The 23454-nt window shown below is 45.9% G+C and overlaps 1 protein-coding gene across 1 annotated transcript; it reads right to left on the bottom strand.

The window, feature by feature from the left end:
- Window positions 1-1843: 1843 nt before the first annotated feature.
- LOC140185906 (transcription factor ATOH7-like) lies at window positions 1844-2565 on the bottom strand. Its single transcript, XM_072239711.1, has one exon. The coding sequence runs from the start codon at window positions 2514-2516 to the stop codon at window positions 2067-2069; it is 450 nt and encodes a 149-aa protein (XP_072095812.1). The 5' UTR covers window positions 2517-2565; the 3' UTR covers window positions 1844-2066.
- Window positions 2566-23454: the final 20889 nt, after the last annotated feature.

The raw sequence follows: 23454 nt of genomic DNA, 5'->3' as shown, positions 1-23454 counted from the left end.
CATTAGAACAGCGGTCTACAGAAGAGTATCTCTGAACTCATAACATGTTGAAGCTTGAAGTGGATGGGATACAGCAGTAGAAGACCACGAATGCACTCAGTGGCCACTTTATTAGGTACAGGAATTACCTAATAAAGTGACTACTAAGAGTACATCAGGCTGCAGACAGCTTAAGAAAATAGGTTAAAAGATAGTTTAACATAGTCATACTCGCAAAGAATACCATTCCTGACCTTGTTAAGGCCATGTGCACTGACCTGAGGGTTTCAAAAAATGATGGGTGAGGGTATTAGCTAAGGAGGGGGAATAATTTACAATATCAACTACGGAAAGAGCCAGAAGAAAAGATGTGCAGTGTACAGTAGGATTGAAGTATTCCAACTACAATATAACTAATTCGTTTTTACGAATGAAGTAATGAGCAGAAGGTGGTCTTGAGGATGACGGGCTTGTGGAGGGAGGGCATGAGAGGAGATGCAGGGATAATGGAAAGATCTGAGTTTAGGGGCTTAGTAAGGGAACCTTTTGAGAAATTTGCTCCAGTGTGCTAATTCAAGTGACAAAAGGGGCTGACCAGCCTATCAGTTGGTTTCATTCTTGGTCACATGGAATATCAGCTAGGGTGAAGTTGGAATGCAGTGATGGGGACTTCATGAGTTAGTAATGAAGAGAGGCATGTGGACATCTTTAGACTGATTGAAGATCCTCAGTAGTGTGTACCTTTTCCAACAGGCAGCAGAACCTGGCAGTGGTTTATGCTGTCAAGCCTGATGTAACAATGAATGGCTTAAAACATTTACCACCATTGATGTTCAAGTCCTTCAGAAAAGGAGTAGACACAAAATCTCTAAGGGGCTCGTGTCTAAGATGGAGAAAGAGTTGGAAGAATGAAAGGTGTTCTCTTTGAAACCTATCAAATATTGAAAGCCATAGATAGAATGGTCCTGTGCAGGATATTTTCTGCAGTGGGCGAGTCAGAATAGAAGGAAATCTCTTTAGAACAGCGATGAGGAGGGGGTTTTTTTAGCCACAGGTTGGTGAATCTTTGGACTTCGTTGCCACAGACAGCAGTGATTGGAAAGACCCAAGTCATTGGGTATACATAAAGCGGAGGTTGACGGGTTCTTGATCTGTCAGGGCGTCAAAGATTACGGGGAGAAGGCGGGATAATGGGGTTGAGAGCCATAATAAATCAGCCTTGATGGAATGTCGGCGCAGGCTCGATTAGCCGAATGGCCGATTCTTGCTCCTATGTTTTATGATCTTGTGATCTAGGTCTTCAGGCAGATAACGGGGGGCATGAAAGGTTTGATCCTGTCAGTGGTACCTATTGAAATGCAGTATTGTGCAGATTGCTGGGAACTTTGACTATCCTCTGACATTGCGTAAAGATTGCAAATCGGTCAGTGACGGGAAAACAACCTTCCACCTGCCTGCAGTGCGGCTCACCAAAAGACGTCAGAATGAACGTGTAAACGAAAAGGAAATCTCCAGGGAAACCCTTCCTTCACCGCTCCCTGCAAAAGAGCTTTAAATAACTGCACATATTGTAGTTATCGCTGGCCCAAAAAGACGTAGATATATCCAGTTAAAATGTTTAATTACATCCAGAAACGCAACAAGAATTGCACAGAACACATTTCAATCGAAATCTGACCTCAAACCTAAACCAGCGATTCAAAAATAAAGCAATCGGAACTTTAAAAATCATAGAAAACTTTCATAATTTGTACAACAAAGGTAATTATGTAATACAAATATTTCAACATTTTTTCTAATTGTACAGAGAATTGTTTCATAAAATGCACGTACTTATGAAGTAGATGTGTTTGAACCGTGCTCGCGCGACAATTTGTCCATTCAGCAGCGACTCGCTTCTCAGCCTCGCTACACCCTCTAAGGTTATCTACACACATTCCAGCAAATCAAACCTTACTACCACAGAACCTGTTTAGCTAAATCCATAAAATTACCAGTATGACTAGTACATTCAAACTGAAGCACGTGCGAGATCTGCAGGACCGTTTGGAAATATGCAATTTGAATCTTCCTCAGCCAGCGCTAATTTAGTTGACTGACTGGAAGCTGTCGTGGTTGAACGGGAAGATGCTGTCTGTGCACATGTCTTTTTTCTCTGATACCTGTCCCACGTAAGTCTGAATGCTCTCGCTCCCCTCTATGTGCTGGTACTGGATGTGAATCCAGCGCCGGTCGCTGCCGTAGCGTTCGGCCTCGGTCAGTATTCGAGTCAGGGCCATAATGTAGCTTAGGGCCATCTGCAACGTCTCATATTTGGAAAGTTTCTTGTCTTGCCCCCACTGAGGTACCACTTTGCGGAGCCGGTCGAAGGCGGTGTTGAGTCCCTGCATGCGTCGCCTCTCCCGGGCGTTAGCAGCCATTCTCCGGCGGACGCAGCTCTCCACCCTCTCGGCTCCGCACACACTCGGAGCGGAAGCAGAGCGGGCGGCAATCACCGGATCTGCTCCCGGAGCATAGGCTGATGCGGCGGACTTCATCGCTGCTGCTTACGGCAGAGGGACCTTTTAGTCTTGCCTGAGTTGCCTCGCACTGCTCCGAAGATGGGACTTTATACACCTGTCCTGCTTCACCTTTCTGCCGAGCTCCGGCAGTTGAAATCCGCCTTACAACGTGCGCACAGGCTCTCCAAATAATATATCCCGTCGAAAAAAACTGGACTGCGGAGGATAAGGTTGCTTCCAAAAGTTCCCGTGGTTTAATGCTGACCCGGCTGCGGTGGATGAACAGAGCGGCGTTCACATCGAGATCGCAAGGTCACCCGGCCGCTAGCTGCTGGAGAACTCGGGATGGTTGGTGCGATGGGAGCGTGGCGATCAGTCAGTCAGCGCCTCCCGGCTCCACCGGCTGGTTTTATAGCCCCGGGCTGCGCCTTTAACAGGTGGTAGCAGGTGGAAAGGCGTCCCCAGCCCGAATCCCAGCGCCGTTCCTCCCTGGGAAAATCTGATCGAACCACAGCCCCATCGCGGCAAGCACTCATTTTCCAGTAGGGCCGCTACCATATGTTTGAATGTACCTTAAACGTGAACGTCTTTGATTAATGGCCAAAAGCCGGTTAATACAAATTCTGAACGTGAACTTCCCTGGTTTCCAGAATTCTGAGGAAAGCGAAATGCAATGATATATAACAGGAAAGGGCATCTCTTATAACACCAATACAATTCCAATCAATTCGTACTTTGCAGCTCGGGCAATGAAACGCTACCACATACCCTGAAATAGGTGCAGCATGTCCTGTTCAACCCGGAACTTCACAAAAGCATGGCCATGCTTTATTATTTTACACAAAATATGACAAATCAATATATTTAATACTGCGTCTCAGTGAGGGTAAACTGGAAATGGTCTTTGCCTGAAACGGCAGCTGCTGACAGTATCAAACAAAGTCTGCGTGCGGTTTTAGAGATTCCAATCAGTTCTAGACCTAGAGTTTTGAATTTGTCTCACTTGCTGGCTAATGTTTTTATATTATTCTATTTCGGATAAAAAAAAACGCAGTCCTTCTCAATATTCCCATGAGATAATCAAATTTCAAAGTGCAGGGCCAGTGATAAATATTTTCATCATTCCTGGGTACAATTGACACATCGCCTCATACTTTGCCTCATGGTTTAGCAGAAACAATCACTGCAAGTGATTTTTGTTAGACAAACCAGGACATGAAAAAAAAAGTCAATTTCATTGTGAGTTACGGTCAACACAACTGCTACACAACTTTGGTCGCGTGTGCAAATCCTATCTACATGTATTTCGATGACGATAATGCAAGGTTTTAGATTTGCTTTAGTTTTAAACTATAATCTCACTTAAGCAATAAGATGCAAGAAAATTATTTTTAAAAAATAGGACGTTATTAAACGAACAATAGAATTGCAACCAACATGCACCCGAAACCAAATACTTATTCAGTATTCTGTTAAAGAGGCCGGGAAGGGCAGTTTCAACACCAGAACGGGAAATCAACCAAGGTTTTATCTTTAGAAATGGTATCCTTGGTAATATCACCTAACATTTCTCCCCAAAGTCAACTAAAATTATTCAGGTGCAATGTCATATTTAAACACCACACTTTTGCTTCAAAAATTATCAACCTGATGAGCAGAAAATAGAAAATGCCGTTTATTCTGTGTTGTGAAATCTAATGGGCAGCTGGCGGTTGTCAGGACGGTCTTGTTGCGATTAAATGGTTTATTGAAGCGTCGCCGCCTGAGAAATGGCAGCGAACCGGAGCGGGCTCAGCTCCTCCTCGAGTCCAACGCGGAAAGTGGCCGGACTCCCGCGGGGATCACAATTTGCACCCAAACCTCTCTTTACCATGGTTCATATGATTTTAAAAATCGAGATTTGATAAGGTGGATTGCTGAAACACAAAGGAAAGAAGGCCAATAATGGGGAAAGCCAGCTCAGTATCCCGTATTTGGAAAGAGATCAATGTCTAGCAATCCGTTGCGAATTTACCTTTACTTTCTTCTTATCATATCTGTCTACTCCTATTTAATCTATTTATAAAATCACAACATCAAGTAAAGTTGTACAATTTTGATCTCCGGACCTGAGACAGGAGCCTAGAGGCGACCTCAAACGACTCTGGTTGTATAGGTTCTGCGAATGTCAGGAATTAGAATCAGAAAAGCACAGCATCGAATGTCAGGAATTAGAATTAGAAAAGCACAGCACAGAAATAGGCCCTTGGGCCTTTCTACTGACTACTAACCCATTTAAACTCCCTAATTACTCAGGGGAAAGGATCGAGTGATTGAGAAGTGTGTTTAAAGATAAAGACAACATTGGTATTGAAATTTAAAATGTCAAAGATCTTGACAAGGTTAATGCTGGGATGATATTCCCCTGGCTGGGGAGTCCATCTTGCCAACAGATGTTCAAAATAAGGATTTTTTTAATTAAATAAAAATAATTTTAGCACTAAAGTGCAGAGAAATATCTTCAGCCAGAGAATTACTTCGATTTCCCTACGCCACATAGATCTTGGTTGTTGAATATGTTCTCAAGAGATAAACTCAGGCATGCTGCAATTACTCAGTAGGCCATAGAGTACCTGTGGAGAGAAGAACTGTTACCACTTGAAGATGCTGTAATACCCTTTTTTTTTAAACTTCACGTTTCCAGCATCTTCAAGTTTTTATTTTTATATTTCCCCCCAAATAGGTGAATAATGGAATAAGGGTAATGAGAAAAGTGTGGAAAAGCAGAGTTAAAATCATCATTTTACTGAATGGAAGAACTTCCTCTTCCTCTCTCTAAATGTGTTGACACACATAAATATATCATGGAAAGGATGCATTTGAATAAGTAAATATATAATACATAGATATGTCTACAAGATGACAAGAGGCATAGATCGAGTGGACAACCAGAGACTTTTTCCCAGGGCTGAAATGGCTAATATGGCGGGGGGGAGGGCAGAATTTCAAGGTGATTGTTGGAAAGTATAGGGATTTTAGAGCTTTTTTTTTACACAGTGCGTGGAACACCCTGTCAGGGGTGCTGAGAGAGACAGGTACATTAGGGACATTTAAGAAACTCTTAGATAGGTACGTGAATGATAGAAAGGCTATGTAGGAGGTAAGGGTTAGGTTGATCTTAGAGTAGGTTGAGAGGTCAGGATGGAGTTTAGAAGAATGAAGAGGGTTCTCATTAACTATCGAATATTGAAAGACCTAGATAGAGTGGACGTGGAGAGGGTGTTTCGTATGGTGGGGAAGTCTATGACTGGAGGGCACATTCTCAAAGCAGAAGGACATCCCTTTAGGACGAGGAGAAATTTCTTTTGCCAGATGGTGGCGAATCTGTGGAATTCATTGCCACAGACGGCTGTGGAGGCTAAGTCATTGAGTATATTTATAGGTTACAGATTCTTAATAAGGGGGTCAAATGTTACTGGGAGAAGGCAAAAGAATGTGGTTGAGAGAGATAATAAATCAGCCATAATAGAACTGCAGAACTGACTCAATGGGCTAAATGGCCTAATTTTGCTCGTGTGATCTTATGGTCAAACAATATTTAGTTTTGTTCTGCTATCCTATCTGTCTGTCTGGAGTGAAATCAAATGTGCAGCTAATGGTCATGTGCTTGAATGTGGTTAGTGGTCAAGTTGCGGACGAGGACAACACACAGAGGACATTGCGGCTGCAAATGGAAATGGAGCTTGTTATAATGGATTGTTACAGGGTGTAACCACCTTGTATGAGATTGGTGCCTTGCCGAATGGATTGGAGCATTGAATGTAGTGTTGTTTAGGAAGTGGCGTGAGAGATGGAATTTCAGTGCGTGAAGCGTGGGCAGTAGTAGCGGGGAAAGACAGACCTACTCCAGGGGAACAGCATCTGCATCTCAACTCTTTCACTGCCTAACTGGGCTAGGGCTTGATAAGGCAGAAAACCAAAGTGAAAGTCGAGTTCATTGTCACGTACACAAATACAGGTACAAATAAAGATCTTACTTGCAGCAGCATCGCGGGAACATGGCATCATATAAAACATAAACATAAACAGAACACTTTTTTTTACAAGAAAGAACACAAAAAAATCTATTTTAATGCAAATTGAACAAAGTGATCACTGTGTTGCGAAACTCTGATGATCAGTGTTGAGCTGGTCGGTTTAAGAACTGGCCGGCTGAAGGAAAGTAGCTATTCTTGAACCCGGTAGTATGGGGCTTCAGACTTCTGTGACTGCTGCCCGATAATTGGTGCAAGGTAATGGCATGGCCCGGATGGTGGGGATGTTACCTTGTTGAGACAGCCCTTCCTGTAGATAGTACAGATGGTGAGAGCGACGGTGTCCGTGATGTACTGGCCTGAGTAAAAAGCTCTCCGCAGCCTCTTTCCTGTTCATTTGAATTCCCATACCAGACAGTCATGTGTGTTAGGGTGTTTGGTGACAAGTTAAGCCTCCTTATTCTGGTAAAAAGTTGGTACATTGATACACTTTCCCATTGATTGCATCAGTGCCCAGTGCAGATCAACCAAGACTATAGCCAGAAATTTAAACCAGAAATATGAGGGGTCAGGGTTGGGGGGGGGGGGGGTGGAATCTGCCGACTGAAAGAGAAAATATAAAAATTTGTAAATTGTTTTGGTAATACTGAGTGTATGATAGGAGTAGGAAATAAGGGTATGTTAGGGAAAATATGGTAAGGAGTAAAAATAAATCAAGTTTCTTTACCTAAATTCGCCAAGCATTCTTAAAACGGGATTCCTTTAGTTTCCGTTTTCTGGAGGTGGACATTGCTGGGATTATTGCCCTCTTTTTATTGCCCCCGAAATGAGGAGCAGTTAAGAATTAATACATTGTGGCCTGGAGTCACGTACGAGCTAGGCTGGGTAAGATGGCATTAGTGAACGAAATGGGTTTTTATTACAACCTGGTCACCTGTACTAAAACAAACTTTTTTTTTCTTATTTCCAGATTTATTTAATTACTTGCGTTTAAATCCCAAAGCTGTCCTGGTGAGATGCAAGCTCGTGTTTCCAGATCAGTGGTGCAGATCTCTAACCTAATTAACGGCATAAATGATCTTATAGCCGTTACAGAAACTTCGTTGCTCGGTGAATGGTTAAGAATGAAATATTTAGAGTACTTATTGTTTGCAATGGAAAATGTCATATGGATAGTTGGATATCATACAGACAAAAGTGTGTAATGTCCTTCATTATGAGAATCAGGATGAATGGAGATTCTAAAGGCAAAGTGTTAATCAAAGTATCAATGTAAACTCCTAATAGCAACTGTACTGTAAAATATATTGCTAAATCTTGAGAGATTGTAATCGTCAAATAGACTAAATAAATCAAGTTTAGCAAATTCAAGTTGGAGGATGAGATACAGTGATGTTACTGTAAGTCTGAGACGCCAGTAGACTGGTTAGACAAGTTGGACTCTCACAGGTGAAAATTGGACACCACATGTGAGGTAGGTTTCCCCAAGAGGAACGGGAGCTGCAGGGGTGCTTTCTGACTGTTGGCGGCCTCAGGAAAGCATCAGCCCGGGAAATCTTACAGAAGGAGAAAGAATAGAGAGTTTTAGAAATGAAGTGGGTGTACTAAACTGGTGGCATGTTACCATGAGGGAGGCTGCCTGGTCAGTGCAGGTCGGGGCTAAAGCGCTAGAGGATAGCAATTCGGAGATGGCCTGTCAGCTAGTAATGGCGCAGCAGTTAGACGCTGCCCGCAGGACTGCATGGCAACCGGGCTCGTTTAGGCTCCAAGACCTGGTGTTGCGGGATGGCGATCTCGACAAGTGAATGAGGGTTGGGGCTATCTGGTTAGATAGTGAGGATGGGGCAGAGGGCTTAAGAAAAACCGCTGATTTCCCTTTCTAAGTAAGCACCCTCCTCCCTCGCCGCCCCATGCAGCCGCGCCAGTGAAGGTCAGAACGGTGGCTACCTGGTTCCAGACTTGGAAAGGGTGCCGCCGGTCCTTGGAACAGGGTGAGGAAAAACAGCAGGCTGGGGAGAGGAACTGAGTGAGTGAGAGGGACCCGTGGGGGATAATACAGCATCTCACCGAGACGACTATCGTCACATAGTTCTCCGCTAAGGAACTGGCAGAGTTGAGAGGCAAGTATAGGCAGAAGCCAGGGTGGCCTCTACACACGTGGTTGCTGAAGATCTGGCACGCGGGGAGCGATGGAGTGAGTTTATTCAATAGGGAGGTGGGTGTCCTGGGGGGAGGGAGTTGCTGTCGTCCCACCACACGATTAACAACGTCCTGACAGGGCCACCTGCTTCCCACGGGCGTGATGGATCGCCAGGGGGCAGAGTGATAGCAGCAGTTAAGGTCTTCGAGTGGGATTTGCAGCCCAGCCCCGGGTGAGTGGAGCACAGTGGAGGAAGGGCCAGAGCCCTTAGCCAGTGGGTCTGATCAGAGGGATCTATCTCGATGGCGACAACCCATGGTCATAGGTTAATCTCCAACAAGTTAAAGCATCAGCTAGCTCCTCGTGCAAAGGGAGTGGCGCTGCCCTCATTGGGACCAGCGTTAGGGGTACCATCAGATTACTGAAGGGATTGGAGCATGCGGGGGAAAGCCCTTGTGGTCGGGTGCGCCAATTAGACGAGCAGCCTTGGGGTGGTGGGCAAAGCATGACCCGTAAGGAAATGTTTATGGCGTTGCTCCGCGCCGGGGTTCCGAAGGAGCAGGTGGATGGAGGAAGCTCGACAGGGAGAAGCGAGTTGAGGAGGCCGTAAAGGCCTCCCTCGATGAGGGCTCCTGTCCCCCGCGGGATTCAGCGCATTCCCTTCAAGGTTCCCCGTATCCCTCGCTGGTGGTTCTGCGAAAGACCGTGGCAGATCTTCAGAGGCAGCAGGGATCGCGCGGGATGGTGGGGCTGGTCGCCCTCCCGCTCCACTCACGTAAGGATGGGGTCAGGGCTCCTGACAGATATGTTCAGCCGTCCTTTCCTAGCCGGGGCATCCGAGGCCTTACGTTTGCATTGCGGTACACTGAAGGAAATGGGATGGGTGGGAAAAGGGAATGGAGCAGCGATGGATGGACGGTACTGGCTGGGGTGGGCATCGGTGCCCAGCACACCATCATTCCGGATAACCCCGATAGCTGGCCGGATCCCAGGGCTAGAAGGCACACAGGCATACTACCGCCCGCTTGGGAGGTTATCGGCCTATGACTGCCTTTCTGGCGGCCTCCCCTGAGTACATTCTGGGAATGAGGGGTAGATCCCTGCAGACAAGTAGGGGCCGTTTTACCTTTGGGGCGACACAGGCGAAGATACTGGTGGAATTGGCCAAGTAGGAGCCTTTGATGATCCCGCCCCCAGCCCCGCCCCACCAAGGTAGTTAAAACCCCAGGGTCCTGGGAGGCATCGAGGGGATCGGGGATTGCCCGCCCTGCAGCCACCCCTACAATAGCCCGGTGTGGCGCGTGTGGAAGGGGAATGGCATATGACACATGACCATCGACTGCAGACAGGTGAATAAATTCGCATCATCCCTCACTGCGGCTATCCCGGTTGTAATGACCCTTAACGACATCGGCAACATTGACTTGGCCAATTCCTTCTTCTCAATCTCCCTGAGTCCGAGTGTCACGACTAGCCCGCTTTTAACTGGGAGACTAGACAGTACACTTTTTGCCACCTCCCCGCAGGGGTATGTCCACAGCCCCACGTTGTGCCACGGCATGGTTGCCCGAAAGCTGTTGGAGATACAGTTAGACCCCCCTCCGTCCCTGTGTCTCGCTACACAACCGATGTTCTGCAACAGGCACCTTCGCCGGAAGGAGTCAGGCAGGCCCTCGATAAAGTGGTCGCCTCCCTGCAGGAGCTACTCCGATAGGGTCCCAGGCAGAATGTCAAATTTCTGGGCATATAGTTGCATTCAAGGCAGAGGGAGACACCAGATCGGGCTGAGCGCAAGATCTTGTCTGCTGCGGTCCCACATCCAAAGAGGGGACGCAGTGCTTAGCGGGGGCCCTGCGATTTGGCCATTAGCACCCACCCGCCTGAAGATGATGGCGCGCTCCCTGGACAAGGTCTCCCGGAAACCGAGCAGCAGGCGCCCTTTGAAACCGCCAATCGGGTGCAGAACAGGCTCTCCCCTTGGCGCCTGGACACTCAAGCTGCGGGTTTCAGGCGATGAATGGCCATCGCGCTCCTTTGGAGTTTTGCACAAAAAACCCTTCCCGAAGCAGCAACCCGATGCACCCCCTTCGAGAGGCAGATTGCCTGCTACTGGGCTCTCTTGGCCACATGACGTAAGAACACCCCTGGGTCAGTCGTGCTGACACCGCACCTCCCTATCCTGCTGTGGGTAAAGTCTGACAATGTAACCCACAGAGAGGGCCATGCCCAGCGATCTTCCACTGTCAAGTACATCGCAAGTAGGGTAGGGCATGGTCCCAAATGGGGTGAGCTAATATCCCTGATAACGACCACCACATCACTGATGAGGTTCCTACCATCGACCCCTTGCCCACACAACTGGCTAAACCTTACGACAACCTGACCGCTGGGTGTGGCCTTCCCTGTGGATTTACCGGTGGCCCCAGCCCTTGGCGGAGCGGTAACAGTGGCGAAAGGCTGATGCTCTCCACCTTGCGTCAGACAGGATGGTTCCCCAGGTGGGCAAGGAAAGACTTGGCCAATTGGCTCAGCTGGTGGCTACGACCTTGTCCCTACGAGAGGCGACGGGGCCTGCGAAGACCTTCTCCGACTCCTGGGCTGTGGGTAACGGCATGGCGGCGTGGACGCCTCACTGGCACAGGCCGAACTGGGAGGTGCATGGACGACGGCTCTGGGGCGCTCCTACCGGTGCACATCTAGGGCGGATGTAGATGCCCACACCTCTCGGGACGGTGAGGAGGCCATACATAATGTTGCTGAGTGGCGCAGATTATGGCGGCCACAGGGTTTTTTTTAAGGAGAAGACCGCGGGTGCTGGTGCACATCAGAAGAGTAGTGGTGGGGCGGGGCAAGGAGGACCAAGGAAATGAGCAGAAGCCGAGGGGTAGCGTTAACGTTTGATGAGGCCAGGACCTCTGCTGCCAAATGCCCTATTTGCCAGCAAGTTAAACCCAAGGGATGGCCAGCGGGTTTCTCGGGACGGGGCTGGTCAGATGTGGCAAGTAGATTACGTGGGGCCTCTGTCTGGCAGAACAAGAAATTCTCTGTGCTTGGCGTGGTGGACACATATTCCGAGGTCCTGGTGGCGGTGACGTGTGGCCATGCTGCCCAGGAAAGTAGAATAAAATGTTTGTGGCACTAGTCATCCATGTAGGGGATCCAATCGGACAATTTCTCACGGTTTGCAAGGGGTCAAAGTCTAAGGGTGGGTTGCGGAGTCTGTGGGCGTTCTACATGCCATAATACCCTCAAGCGGCTGTTGAAACAGTAGATTACGTTATTCACCTCCAGCTGCACCTCTCAGGGGTGGTTGAGTGTATGTTGCAGCAGGCGATGGACAACCTGAACTCCCGGCCAGCGCGTCCGGGAGGGTCCCTGATGTCCCGACGCTTGGCAGTGGCCGGGCCCTCCAAAGGCGGAAGAGGTGGAGTTGGAGGAGGAATCGAGGAAGGTTTGGGTGCAGCACCCATAGGAGACAGCGGAGCGGGGAGAGATTGTGGCTTGCGGATCGGGGATTGCGCGATGTGTGGCATTACCGGGAGAAACAAAATACTCAGCAACTGACCAGGAGGGTGTGTGTGTGTGTGTGTGTGTGTCTCCCTACATTACAGAATGGCAGAGTGGCGGAAACCGACGGCAGTGGTGATGATAGTGAGATCCTACAACACTATCCTACGGATGGTGAACGAGTACGCGAACCACACCAACGCTTCGGACTTTTGGATCTACAAGAGGGTGCCAACCCACGATGCAGAAGGGGTGCCGCCGATACCGATCCCTCTTTAACGAAGAGGAGCAGAACCGTAGCAGGAACTTGTCCAGCTTCCCGGGTTTTGGCATTCTGTTTTGGGGGAAGCCGGGGGGGGGGGGAGAAACCCATTCCAGCCAACCTCGCCCAGCCGTCTGGAAATGGCCTTGAAGAACTTGAGGTTCAGTAATCCCAGTGGAGTGAGTGTTTCAAGGGCTTGTGCCTCCCTACTTATGATTTGTCTAATGATTAGACAGATCATAGGACTCTAATCCCAAAGTCCCGACTCGGAGAGTAATCCTTCTGCCAACAGGGGAGGCGAAGGAGTGTTGGTGCGGGCGGGATGATGAACACAGGTCCAGTCAGTCACTGGGGGCACAGCGAGCGTGAGCAGGAGCAGTATGCTGTGAAAGTGGGCACACCCTGGACACTAAGTGGCATGTCCTGGGTAGCGACTCCAGGGCCTGCCCGGGGCTTCCCGCGGGACGGTACGGCTGCTGCTATCCAAGGTACGTGATATACACTGCCTTAATAGCCCGGGCGGACACCTTGCTCCATGGGGGTCGGCGCAATGAGAGGCAGAAAGAATGACAGCCTTTTTTTTTCTGTAACGGGCATGGTATGCATAGCCTTCGTGAACGCGCTGAAGCATACAGAGGATGCACCGACCAGACTGTCAGCTGAAATGATGGCCATTCGGACGGCTTGCAGAGAAAAGTGGCACCTGTGCCGTGATTAGTCAGGAGTGCTGCCCATACTTCGCCGACGACTCTGGGAACATTACCCGCCTTGCTGATCATATGGAGCAGTCAGTAAATAAGATCAGAAAAGTAGGGGGCCAGCTCCATACCCCCGGGGGTGGGGTGGGGGGGGGGTTGTTGGTCTTTTGGGGCGTTGGGAGGCTGGTGGCCCACTGTATTACACAGGGTAGCAACGTGTGGGCTGATAATTCTGGGTATTATAGTGTTACTTTTGTATGTAGTACTGTGGGGCGGCTGCTGGTGCTATATTCGCCCGCGGGCTGTGTGTCACGGTGTTGCGTATTTCGAGGGGTATGTAGCTGTAATGTCAAGTTTGCCCGCTCATCGAAAGGCACCAGTGGGAAGTAGGAAATAGCCCGTATAAGGAGCATTGTGCTCTTTTCAATTGCTGCCATTTAGCTGATGGTGTCACGGCGCTGGTAGGTCTAAATCGAGCGCACTAAGAACATCCAGTCTCCTTTTCACTCTCTGGGTCACCACGGGCTGAGGGGGATTGGGTGGGGGGGGGGCGCGGAGAATTACCAAGTGCCATGGAAAAATTAAACAGTGAACTGTGCAAGTGTGCTGGAATAAAGAGGGCCCATGTCCAGAGTTTAGGCAAGTATTTGCCACGGTGTGTGACATGAATGGTCACTGAATATTTAGTAACTGTCTTGTCCTGTAAGTAAATAGTTAACTTACTTACTGATAGTATCTTATGACCCCACCGAAACCGCAAACCATATTTCACTCAACAGGTGGGACTGACTAGAACTAGACGTCATGGTTAAGGACGAAATGTTTAAGAGGAACATGAAGGGAAACTTCTTCACTCTAGGGGTGGGGCGAGCGTGCAAGCTGCCAGCGGAAATGGTGGAAGTGGGTAGAACTGCAAGATCTATTTATTCATTTAGCGATACAGCGCGGAGTAGGCTCTTCCGGCCCTTCGGACCACACCGCCCCAGCGACCTCACAACCCCGATTAACCCTAACTTAATCACGGGACAATTTACAATGACCAATTAACCTGCCCGGTACGTTTTTGGACTGTGGGAGGAAACCGGAGCAGCCGGGGGAAACCCACGCATTCCACGGGGTGGCGGGGGTGGGGGACATGCAGAGGCTCATTGCAGAGCGATGCCGGATGCTATGATTCAGGAGAAATTTGGAAAGATACATGGGATGGGAGTGATATGGAGAGCTATGGTCTGGATGCAGGCCAATGAGACTAGGCGGAATAATAGTTCAGCATCGACCAGATGAGCTGAAAGGCCTGTTTCTGTGCGGTAATCTGATCCATTAAAGCTGCTTCATTCGTCAGCCTCATCACTGATGTTCTAACTCATGGCCATTTTCCTGCACATATCCTGTGATTCTCTTAATAATAGTAACAAAATTACTCATTGAAAAAAAATTAACTAAATGACTGAGCCTTCAAAACTCTGTGATAGAAAGTTTCACATATTCACCGCAAAATCGATGAAAACATTCTCACACTTGTCACAAATGTCCTACCTCTTATTCTGAAACGGAAACCCTAGATTCTAGATTCCTCACTTAGAGAAAACATTTTCATTCCATCCACACACTCAAGCCCTTTGAAAATTCAAAAAGATCACCTCTTATTCTTGTAAACTGTAGAGGAAAGAGGACACTGTTAGTATCGGCCTGTATAGCAATAGAGCTGGGAACCGGTCTAGTCAATCTTCATTGCACTCCTGCCTCGGCAAGTATGTCAACTTTTTGGAAAGGAAACTAAAATTTTACATGGCTCTCTAGGTGTGCTATTTTCAAAGCCCTCTGCAATTGCAGGAGAACATCTTTACTCTTGCCTTCAAGTCCTTCTGTAATCACCGTTTGTTTTCCTGATTGTTAACTGTACGTGATTATTAACTTTCAGTGGTACAATGAAAAGAATTGGAATAGTAATTTCATGAAAAGGGTTTCTTCAGGAAGAATGATCATAATATTATATAATTTTATATTTTAAATTCATGGTCATACAACATGGAAACACATCCTGTGACTCAGCCAACTACATCTGAATTAATTTTCATCTTCCATTTCAGTGCCTGAGTTTCCAACTGATCTATATTGTGCTGTACTTTTTGATGCAAAAACAAAAAACAAAGGAGCTGGTTGTGGACTACAGGAGGAATGGAGACAGGCTAACCCCTATTGACATCAAAGGATCTAGGCTTGAGAGGGTGAACAGCTTTAAGTTCCTCGACATAAACATCACCAAGGATCTCATGTGGTCTGTACATACTGGCTGTGTGGTGAAAAAGGCACAACAGCACCTCTTTCACCTCAGACGGTTGAAGAAGTTTGATATGGGGTCCCAAATCCTAAGAACTTTCTACAGGGGCACAATTGAGAGCATCCTGACTGGCTGCATCACTGCCTGGTGTGGGAACTGTACTTGCTTCAATGGCAGGTCTCTGCAGAGAGTGGTGCGGACAGCCCAGCGCAGCTGTAGATGTGAACCTCCCATTAGTCAGGACATTTACAAAGACAGGTGTGTAAAAAGGGCCTAAAGGATCATTGGGGAGCTGAGTCACCCCAACCACAAACTGTTTCAGCTGCTACCATCCGGGAAATGGTACCGTAGCATAAAAGCCGGAACCAACAGGCTCCAGGACAGCTTCTTCCACCAGGCTATCAGTCTGATACAACTGTATTTCTATGTTATATTGACTGTCCTGTTTAACATACTATTTATTATAAATTACTATAAATTGCACATTGCATATTTAGACAGAGATGTAACGTAAAGATTTTTACTCCTCATGTATATGAAGGATGAAAGTAATAAAGTCAATTCAGTTCAACACTTCTCATTTTCCATAACTCCATCAAAATTTAGGGTTCCTAATCGGAACCCCTGTCACATTTTCAGAAAGGAAATGCTCCCAGGTACTGTTGACTATCTAATGAATGTATCAGCATTGGACTCTTCAGAAAGGACAGTACCTTTATCACGGCTGTGTGGAGAAACTTGACCACTTCGGACAAGGGTGTCCTGCCTTTCGTGGCCAGTTCAGAGTGTGTAGTCACCATAGCAGAGCTGGCTCAATGCCAGCCTATTTGATTTTAGATGGTCTTGGGTTCAGGAGGTTACACAACCCTGACTGAAAACCTAACTGCTCTGCTACTGAATGGAATGTGAAACTGAAACCCTGCTTACTCTCTAAAATAAAAAATATAACAGAAGACTGGTATTTAGTTTACATCCTAAAGCTCTGAAGTCATGTAGGTACTGTGGTTTGAACACACAAGAAACTGAGATACTAAAGCTAAACTGCTAGAAGAACTCAACAGATCAGGCAGCATCTGTGGAGGCAAAAGGATGGGTTGTCTATTCTTGGAGTCAAGGCCCTGCACCAGCAGTGTTGTTTCAAGGAAATGCTGCTGGTACTTTACAAACTGCAAGCTGCCAAAACAACTATGTTAATAATTAGACAACCCAAGGACAGAATGGTTCCTGAGACACCGTCCAAACAGAGTGTCATCCTGTTTAGTGGTTATTACTTTGCCATTATCTGAAAACAGATGATTTGGTCATTAAAGCTTTTTTTAGGGGGGAGTGTGGTGTGCATAACTTTGGCGTTCTTTCCAGTATTACAAAAACAACAATTTTCAAGAGTAGTTCATTTGCTCTGAAGATCCCTGTGGCTGTGAAAGCTGGTATAAAATAATTGGACTCTTTGCTTTGGTCATTACCAGTCCTTGCTATGAAAGACATCACATCATTTAGCTGTTAACCTCACTAATATCAGTGAAATTGTTGCCTGAAAATCTTTTGTAATTGTTTCCTCCAATACAATAGGTACAATGTTTCTAAAGGTGCTTAATTAGTTGTAATACTATTTTGGACATCCAGCATTTGTGAAAAGCACTACATATGAAAGACAGTGGGCTAGAAAACCATAGTGTTGAACTGTTCCTTTCACTGCTTTGCTATTTCAGATTAACTTCTCGCAGAATGAAATCTCACAATGCCCATTTCTGTGCCATTTCACCTCACTTTGGACACTCGGTGGGGCACTTAAACATGGAACATAGAACACTGCAGCACAGTACAGGCACTTTGGCCCACATTGTATCCACCATTTAGCCTACTGTAAGATTAATCTAACTCTTCCATCCCACTTAGCCCTCCCATTTTTCTGTCATCCATGTTCCTATCTAAGAGCTTCTTAAATGTATCTAATGTATCTGCCTACCCTAGGGCATTACACACACCCATCACTCCCAGTGTAAAACCAAAAAAAAAGTTACCTCTGACACCCCTCCTCTACACTTTTCTCCAATCACCTTAAAATTATGCCCCTCCCCTATGTATTTCCCACCCTGGGAAAGAGTCTCTGGCTACCTACTCAATCGATGCTTCTTACCATTTTGTACACTTCTTATCTAGTCACCTCACATCCCCCTTTGCTCCAAAAAGAAAAGCCCTAGTTCACTCAACGCATCTTCACTTCCTTCAGTAATTCACCCTTGTGGATTTGGCATGATTTCTGTGTCAGTCATGAAATGCAAAGCCCATTTGCAACATTGAGGTAACCAAGATCAAGTTGTCCCAGAAGTGGCTAGCATCGATGAGTCCCAGGACAGCTAGATTTTAATACCACCCCACCATATCAGGAGCTTGGTAGGGTATGTTCCGTTGTTACTTTTGGTTCTTCAGGCCCGCTGTCAGTTCTGTACAAACTCTCCAGATTGTACAATAGTTCTGAACACCTGAGATCCCACTAATTCTGTTGATCCTGACTCCTGTTTCTGCCCAAACCATCTGTCAGAGAGCTGGCTGTTCCCTCACTATTTACTTGCCTGTTGCCAAGTCCACTTTTTGGCCCATGGCTTGCAGCTTCTGGCGCTCATTCGCTAACCATGCAACAACCTCCCACTCAACATCAGCAAAACCAAAGATCTGATTATTGACTGCAGGTGGAAGAAACCAGAGGTCCATGAGCTAGTCCCTTTCAGAGGATCAGAGGTGGAGGTGGTCAGTAGCTTTAAATTCCTTGGTGTTATTCTTTGGGAGGATCTGTCCTGGGACCAGTACCTAGTGCCATTTCGAAGGAAGCATGGCAGCTCCTCTACTTTCTTAGAGTTTGTGCAGATGCAGTAAGCCATCTAAAAGTTTGATCAACTCCCATAGATGCACAGTGGAGACTGTCTGGATTGGTTGCATCATGTTCTGGTATGGAAACACCAACACCAGAATGGAAAAGCCTACAAAAAGTGGTGGATACAGCCCAGTCCGTCACAAGACACACCCTCCCCACCACTGAGCACATCTACAAGGAGTGCTGCTGCAAGAAAACAGTATCTATCATCAAGGAACCTCTCATATGGTGATATGCATACTTTGATAATAAATTCATTTTGATCTTTGAACCTTGGACAGGGACAGGACTACAATTAATCCAGTTGTCCATGCACAGCTGTAATGTCTATTTGGTGCACTAGAAAATCTAAATGTATCTCCAACTGTTGACCACTTCTCCCTTGTATTATCATCACTTTTGTCATTTAATATCTGCTATTTCTTGCCTTATTGAAGACATTGTCATCTTCCCTCCCCTCCACCTCTTCTTTCTTTGCACTTCCTTTAAGATTGGTTACACACTTGTCCAGTCCTGGATGTGAAAAGACATTGCAGGTTTCTCTTCCTGCAGATGCTGCCTGACTTGCTCAGTATTGATGTTGTTCTTCGTTTTAATTTCAGGTTTGCAGCATCTTCAGTATTTTTCTTTTGAACTGTGTGCAAACTCTTAGTTTTATAAATCATGAACCATGCAGTTGGATCTCAATGACAAACAGGCACAAAGAGAGTCCCTACGTGAGTAGTGCCCCTGGGAACTTCTATGTTCAATTAAACTTAATAAGCAGACTTCCTTTGCACTGAGCTGTCCAAATCTACCTCGTTAATAGGGGAAGGAGCACTTAACCAGTTACCGCAGGAAAGTTGGGCAGGTGGAAAATGGTTGCTTCGGACAAGTGTGAAGCCCAGTCCATCACAGGCAATGCTGTTCCCACCACTGAACACATTTACAAGGAGCACTGCCACAAGAGAGCAGCATCTGCCATCAAAGACCTCCATCATCCAGCCATGCTCTCTTCTCACTACTACCATCAGGCAGGAGGTACCACACCACCAGGCTCAGGAACAGTTACCACCCTACAGCCATCATGCTCTTGAACCAGTGAAGATACTTCACTGAACTCAACACTGAACTGAAACTACAACCAGAAGTCTCACTTCCAAGGACTCTGAAACTCATGTTCTCAGTATTATGTGTTTGCTTGCTTATTTATTTAGTCTTCTTTTGTACGTTGGTAGTTCGTCAATCTTCGTTTATGCACAGTTTTTCATAAATTCTTTATTTTCCCGTAAATGCCCGCAAGAAAATGAAACTTGAGGCAGTATCTAGTGACATATACTGTACGTACTTTGATAATAATTCATTTGATTTTGACTTTGACTTGACTCATGGTATCAAAGGATATGGCGAGAAGACAGGTGTATGGGGTCGAGTGGGATCCGGGATCAGCCATGATGGAATGGCGGAGCAGACTCGATGGGCTGAATAGCCTAATTCTGATCCTATGTCTTATACTCTTATGGACTTTGATCAGGAAGGTGTGGAAAACCCAGATGGGAAAGCCTTTATGTTTAGAGGAACAAGAGATTTTGCAGATGCTGGAAACCTCGAGCAACACACATGTAATATGGTGGCCCCAGCACATCCCTGATGCAAGTGACACATTTCATTGTATGTTTTGATGTAAATGTGATAAATGAGCTAATCTTTAAAGTTTTTTAAAAAACTCTAAATGCTGGAGAAATCTATGGATCTATGGAGAGAAATGAAGCTTCGGGCCGAGACTCTTCTTCAGGACGAGAAAGGAAGGGGCAGAAGTTTCTTCTCTCATTCTAAGTCTGTTCCTTGTTATCCTGTATCTTGCAAAATAAACATTTGTGCTGCTCAAAATTGAATCCAATAATGTGCAGAGCACCGAAGTTAAACTTAAACCAGGAAATGCTGAATGTTGGGGGAGAGGAGCTCAAAAAGCTGTTTGTGTAAAGAAATGCAAGTTTCATTAACTCTCTTTCTCTTTTCACAGATGCTGTCTGACCTGTTGAGCTTTTCTATCATTTTCTGTTTTCAGTTCAGTCTTCAAGTATCTGCAGACTTGTGACTTTTCAGCCGAATATCTAGCGTGGAATTCCTTGGCTTAGCCTTTCCTCTCTTTCTGAAGAATTGTATGGGGATTGAAGACCTCCAGTCCTCTGGCACCAATCCCGTATCTGAGGAGGATTAGAAAATGCAGATCAGAGCCTCAGCAGTTTCTCTCTAATGTCATAAAACATGAAAACAGGCCATTCAGCCCACCATATCCACACTGAGCAATTAGTGATCCATTTGTATTAACTCCATCTTCTAGTACTTGGCCTATAATACAACTGCCCATTTAGATACTTCTTCCACTGGGCTATTGGCAGCGTATTCCTGGTTGTCTGCACTCTCTGGGTGGAAAAGGTCCCCCTCAAATTCCCTTTAAATCCGTTGCAACGTGAGCCATATTCAGCCTGCACGTGGTCCATATCCCTCCATTTTCTGCATATTCATTAACTTATCCAAGATCCTCTTAAATACTCCTGTTGTATCTGCCTCCACCATCAGTGCATTCCTGGCACCCATCACCGTGTTTAAAAAAAAACATATCTTTTGTCCTGCACTTCACCTTTGAACTCCACATCCCCCTCCCAACCTTTAATGCATGCCAATTTTATTAGACATTTCGCATTTCGGACTTGGAGAAAAGAATATTTATGCCTCTCATAATTCTATAAAATCCTATCAGGTCTTCCTTCAGCCTCAGCTGCTCCAGAGAAAACGACTCAAGATCGTTCAACCTCATGAAGAGGGCAGCAAATACCTGCATACTCTGCTCCACACATAACTCCACCTTTGAGTGCTGAAATTGTTGTACTCTGATGAAAGGTCTTCGATCTGACATTGGTTCTTTTTCTGTTCCATGTGACCTGCCCTGTTCTGTATGTCCAGCATTGTCTGCCTTCATCTTTTCATGCTCTGCTCTCCCCTGATTTATTCTTAATCTGACTTGACAAAGAAGGAGGCCATTCTGCCCATTTAGTAAATGCTGGATCCCAAGGGATCAATCCCATTGGTTTTATTCTCCCTCTGCATATTTGAGTTATTTTGTTTTGTTTAGCACCGAGTGAGCCCTTCCAGCCCACTTACAATGACCAGTTAACCTACCCATTACGTTTTTGGACTGTGGGAAGAAACCAGAGCAGCTGGGGAAAACCCACGTTTTCCACGAGGAGGACGTACAGATTCCTTGTAGAGAATGCCAGAGCTGAACTCTGAACTCCACCACCCTGAGCTGCAATAGAGTCATGCTAACTGCTATGCTACAGTGCACCTCGTTCAGGCTTGCTGCATATCTGTTAAATCCTGACGCTTTTCTGGTCCAGAGGTTCTTTGTACGTCAAGGATGAGGCATGCAACTTACTACTAGCAATTTTATTGTGTTACAAGAACAAAGAACGAGAAAAGAAAAAGTAGTCGTGGCCATCTCACACTCAGACTGGAGGTAACAAAAACTCAGCTCATAACAATGAACCTATAAACTAGTCAGATTCAAGTGGCATGACATCTGCTGAAGGAAACTAAGAAATTCCTTGAAAATTACAGCAGCAACTGTACCATAATTACTAGAAAATTCACTGAATAATTACATGTATACGTGTGATTATACTGTACAAAAATACAAGCAAGAATAAGAAAGTTAAACTGCAAGCAAAATACCAATTCTACACTCTTATCAAATATGTCCATCAGCTTCCCTCCAATTATTATGATTCTTTATGCCATCAAGGATTAGTTTTCAGTGGCCAGTTCATCTCTGAACCAGCATATCTTTTGGCATCTGGGAGGAAAGCAGACAGGGACAAGGAGGTGAGGAGGAGGTCATTATTATCACAGGGGTTTGTGCAAATTCCACACAGACAGTCTCTGGAGTCGTGAATCAGCTGTGCTCACCACTGTCCCTATCCTCTTCATCTTTTTGATCTGGGGTTTCTTCTCATTCAGTGCCAGGATAAATTGTAAGTTAGATTCTTATTTAAAGTTTTATGGAGAATACCGAGGTCATAGAGTCATAAAGTACAGCACAGAAACAGGCCCTTTGGCCCAACTAATCCATGCTGAAACTATTTAAACTGCCTACTCCCATTGACCTGTACTGGGGCCATAGCCTACTATCAATGTATCTAGTCAAACATCTTTCAAATGGTGCAGTGGAGCTCATATGCACCACTTGTGCTGGCAGCTAATTCCACACTCTCATGACCCTCTGAGTGAAGAAATTTCCCTTCATGTTCCCCTTAAACTTCTCACCTTTCATCCTTAACCCATGACCTCTGGTTGCAGTCCCACCCAAGTTCAGTGGCAAAATCCTAGTTGCATTTACCCCTATCTATACCCTTCATAATTCTGGATACCTCTATCAAATCTCATCCCAATCTTCTGTGTTCTAAGGAATAAAGTCCTAATCTATTCAATCTTTCCTTATAACTCAGGTCCTTCAGACCCGGCAACATTCTTGTTAAGTTTTCTCTGGACTCTTTCAACCTTGTTTACATCTTTCCTGTAGGTAGGTGACCAAAACTGTACACATACTCCAATTTAGGCCTCACTAATGTCTTGTAAAACTTCAACATAAGATCCCATCTCCTGTACTCAATACATTGCTTTATGAAGGTCACTGTGCCAAAAGCTTTCTTTATGACCTAATTTCTTTTTGCTAATATCCAGATTATATATTAGTGCTCTTTCAGGAAAGGAATCTGTCTTCACCCCACTATATTTCATCTGTTTTACACCAGTATGGTTGGTCCTGTCACTTTTTGAGGAAGTTAATCGAGTCACACTATTGAAGCCCATCATCACACTGCATCAGGGCAACTGAAACTGATTTAATACTGCCCTTTCTAATGATACCCAGAGCCTATTAATTCATCCAAAGATACTGACACATTTGAAAATGGGGATTGTGCTGGGAACAGCCTGCAAGTGCTGCATGCTTCTGGTACCAGCATAGCATGCCCACAAGTTGCTAACCCCAACTTCTACATCTTTGGAATATGGGAGGAAACTGGAGCACCTGGAGGAAACCCACACAATTACAGACAGTATACAAACTCTTTACTGACAGTGACGGGAATTGAATCTCCCTGCACTGGTGCAGTAAAGTGATGCACTAACCATGGTCGGAAGTTTGCAGAGGAAATAAG

The sequence above is a fragment of the Mobula birostris genome, chromosome 21, assembly GCF_030028105.1.
Source record: "Mobula birostris isolate sMobBir1 chromosome 21, sMobBir1.hap1, whole genome shotgun sequence".
In the NCBI taxonomy this organism is placed as follows: Eukaryota; Metazoa; Chordata; class Chondrichthyes; order Myliobatiformes; family Myliobatidae; genus Mobula; species Mobula birostris.
Note: the sequence above shows the minus strand (reverse complement) of the source record. Positions and strands in the feature narration are given on the sequence as shown.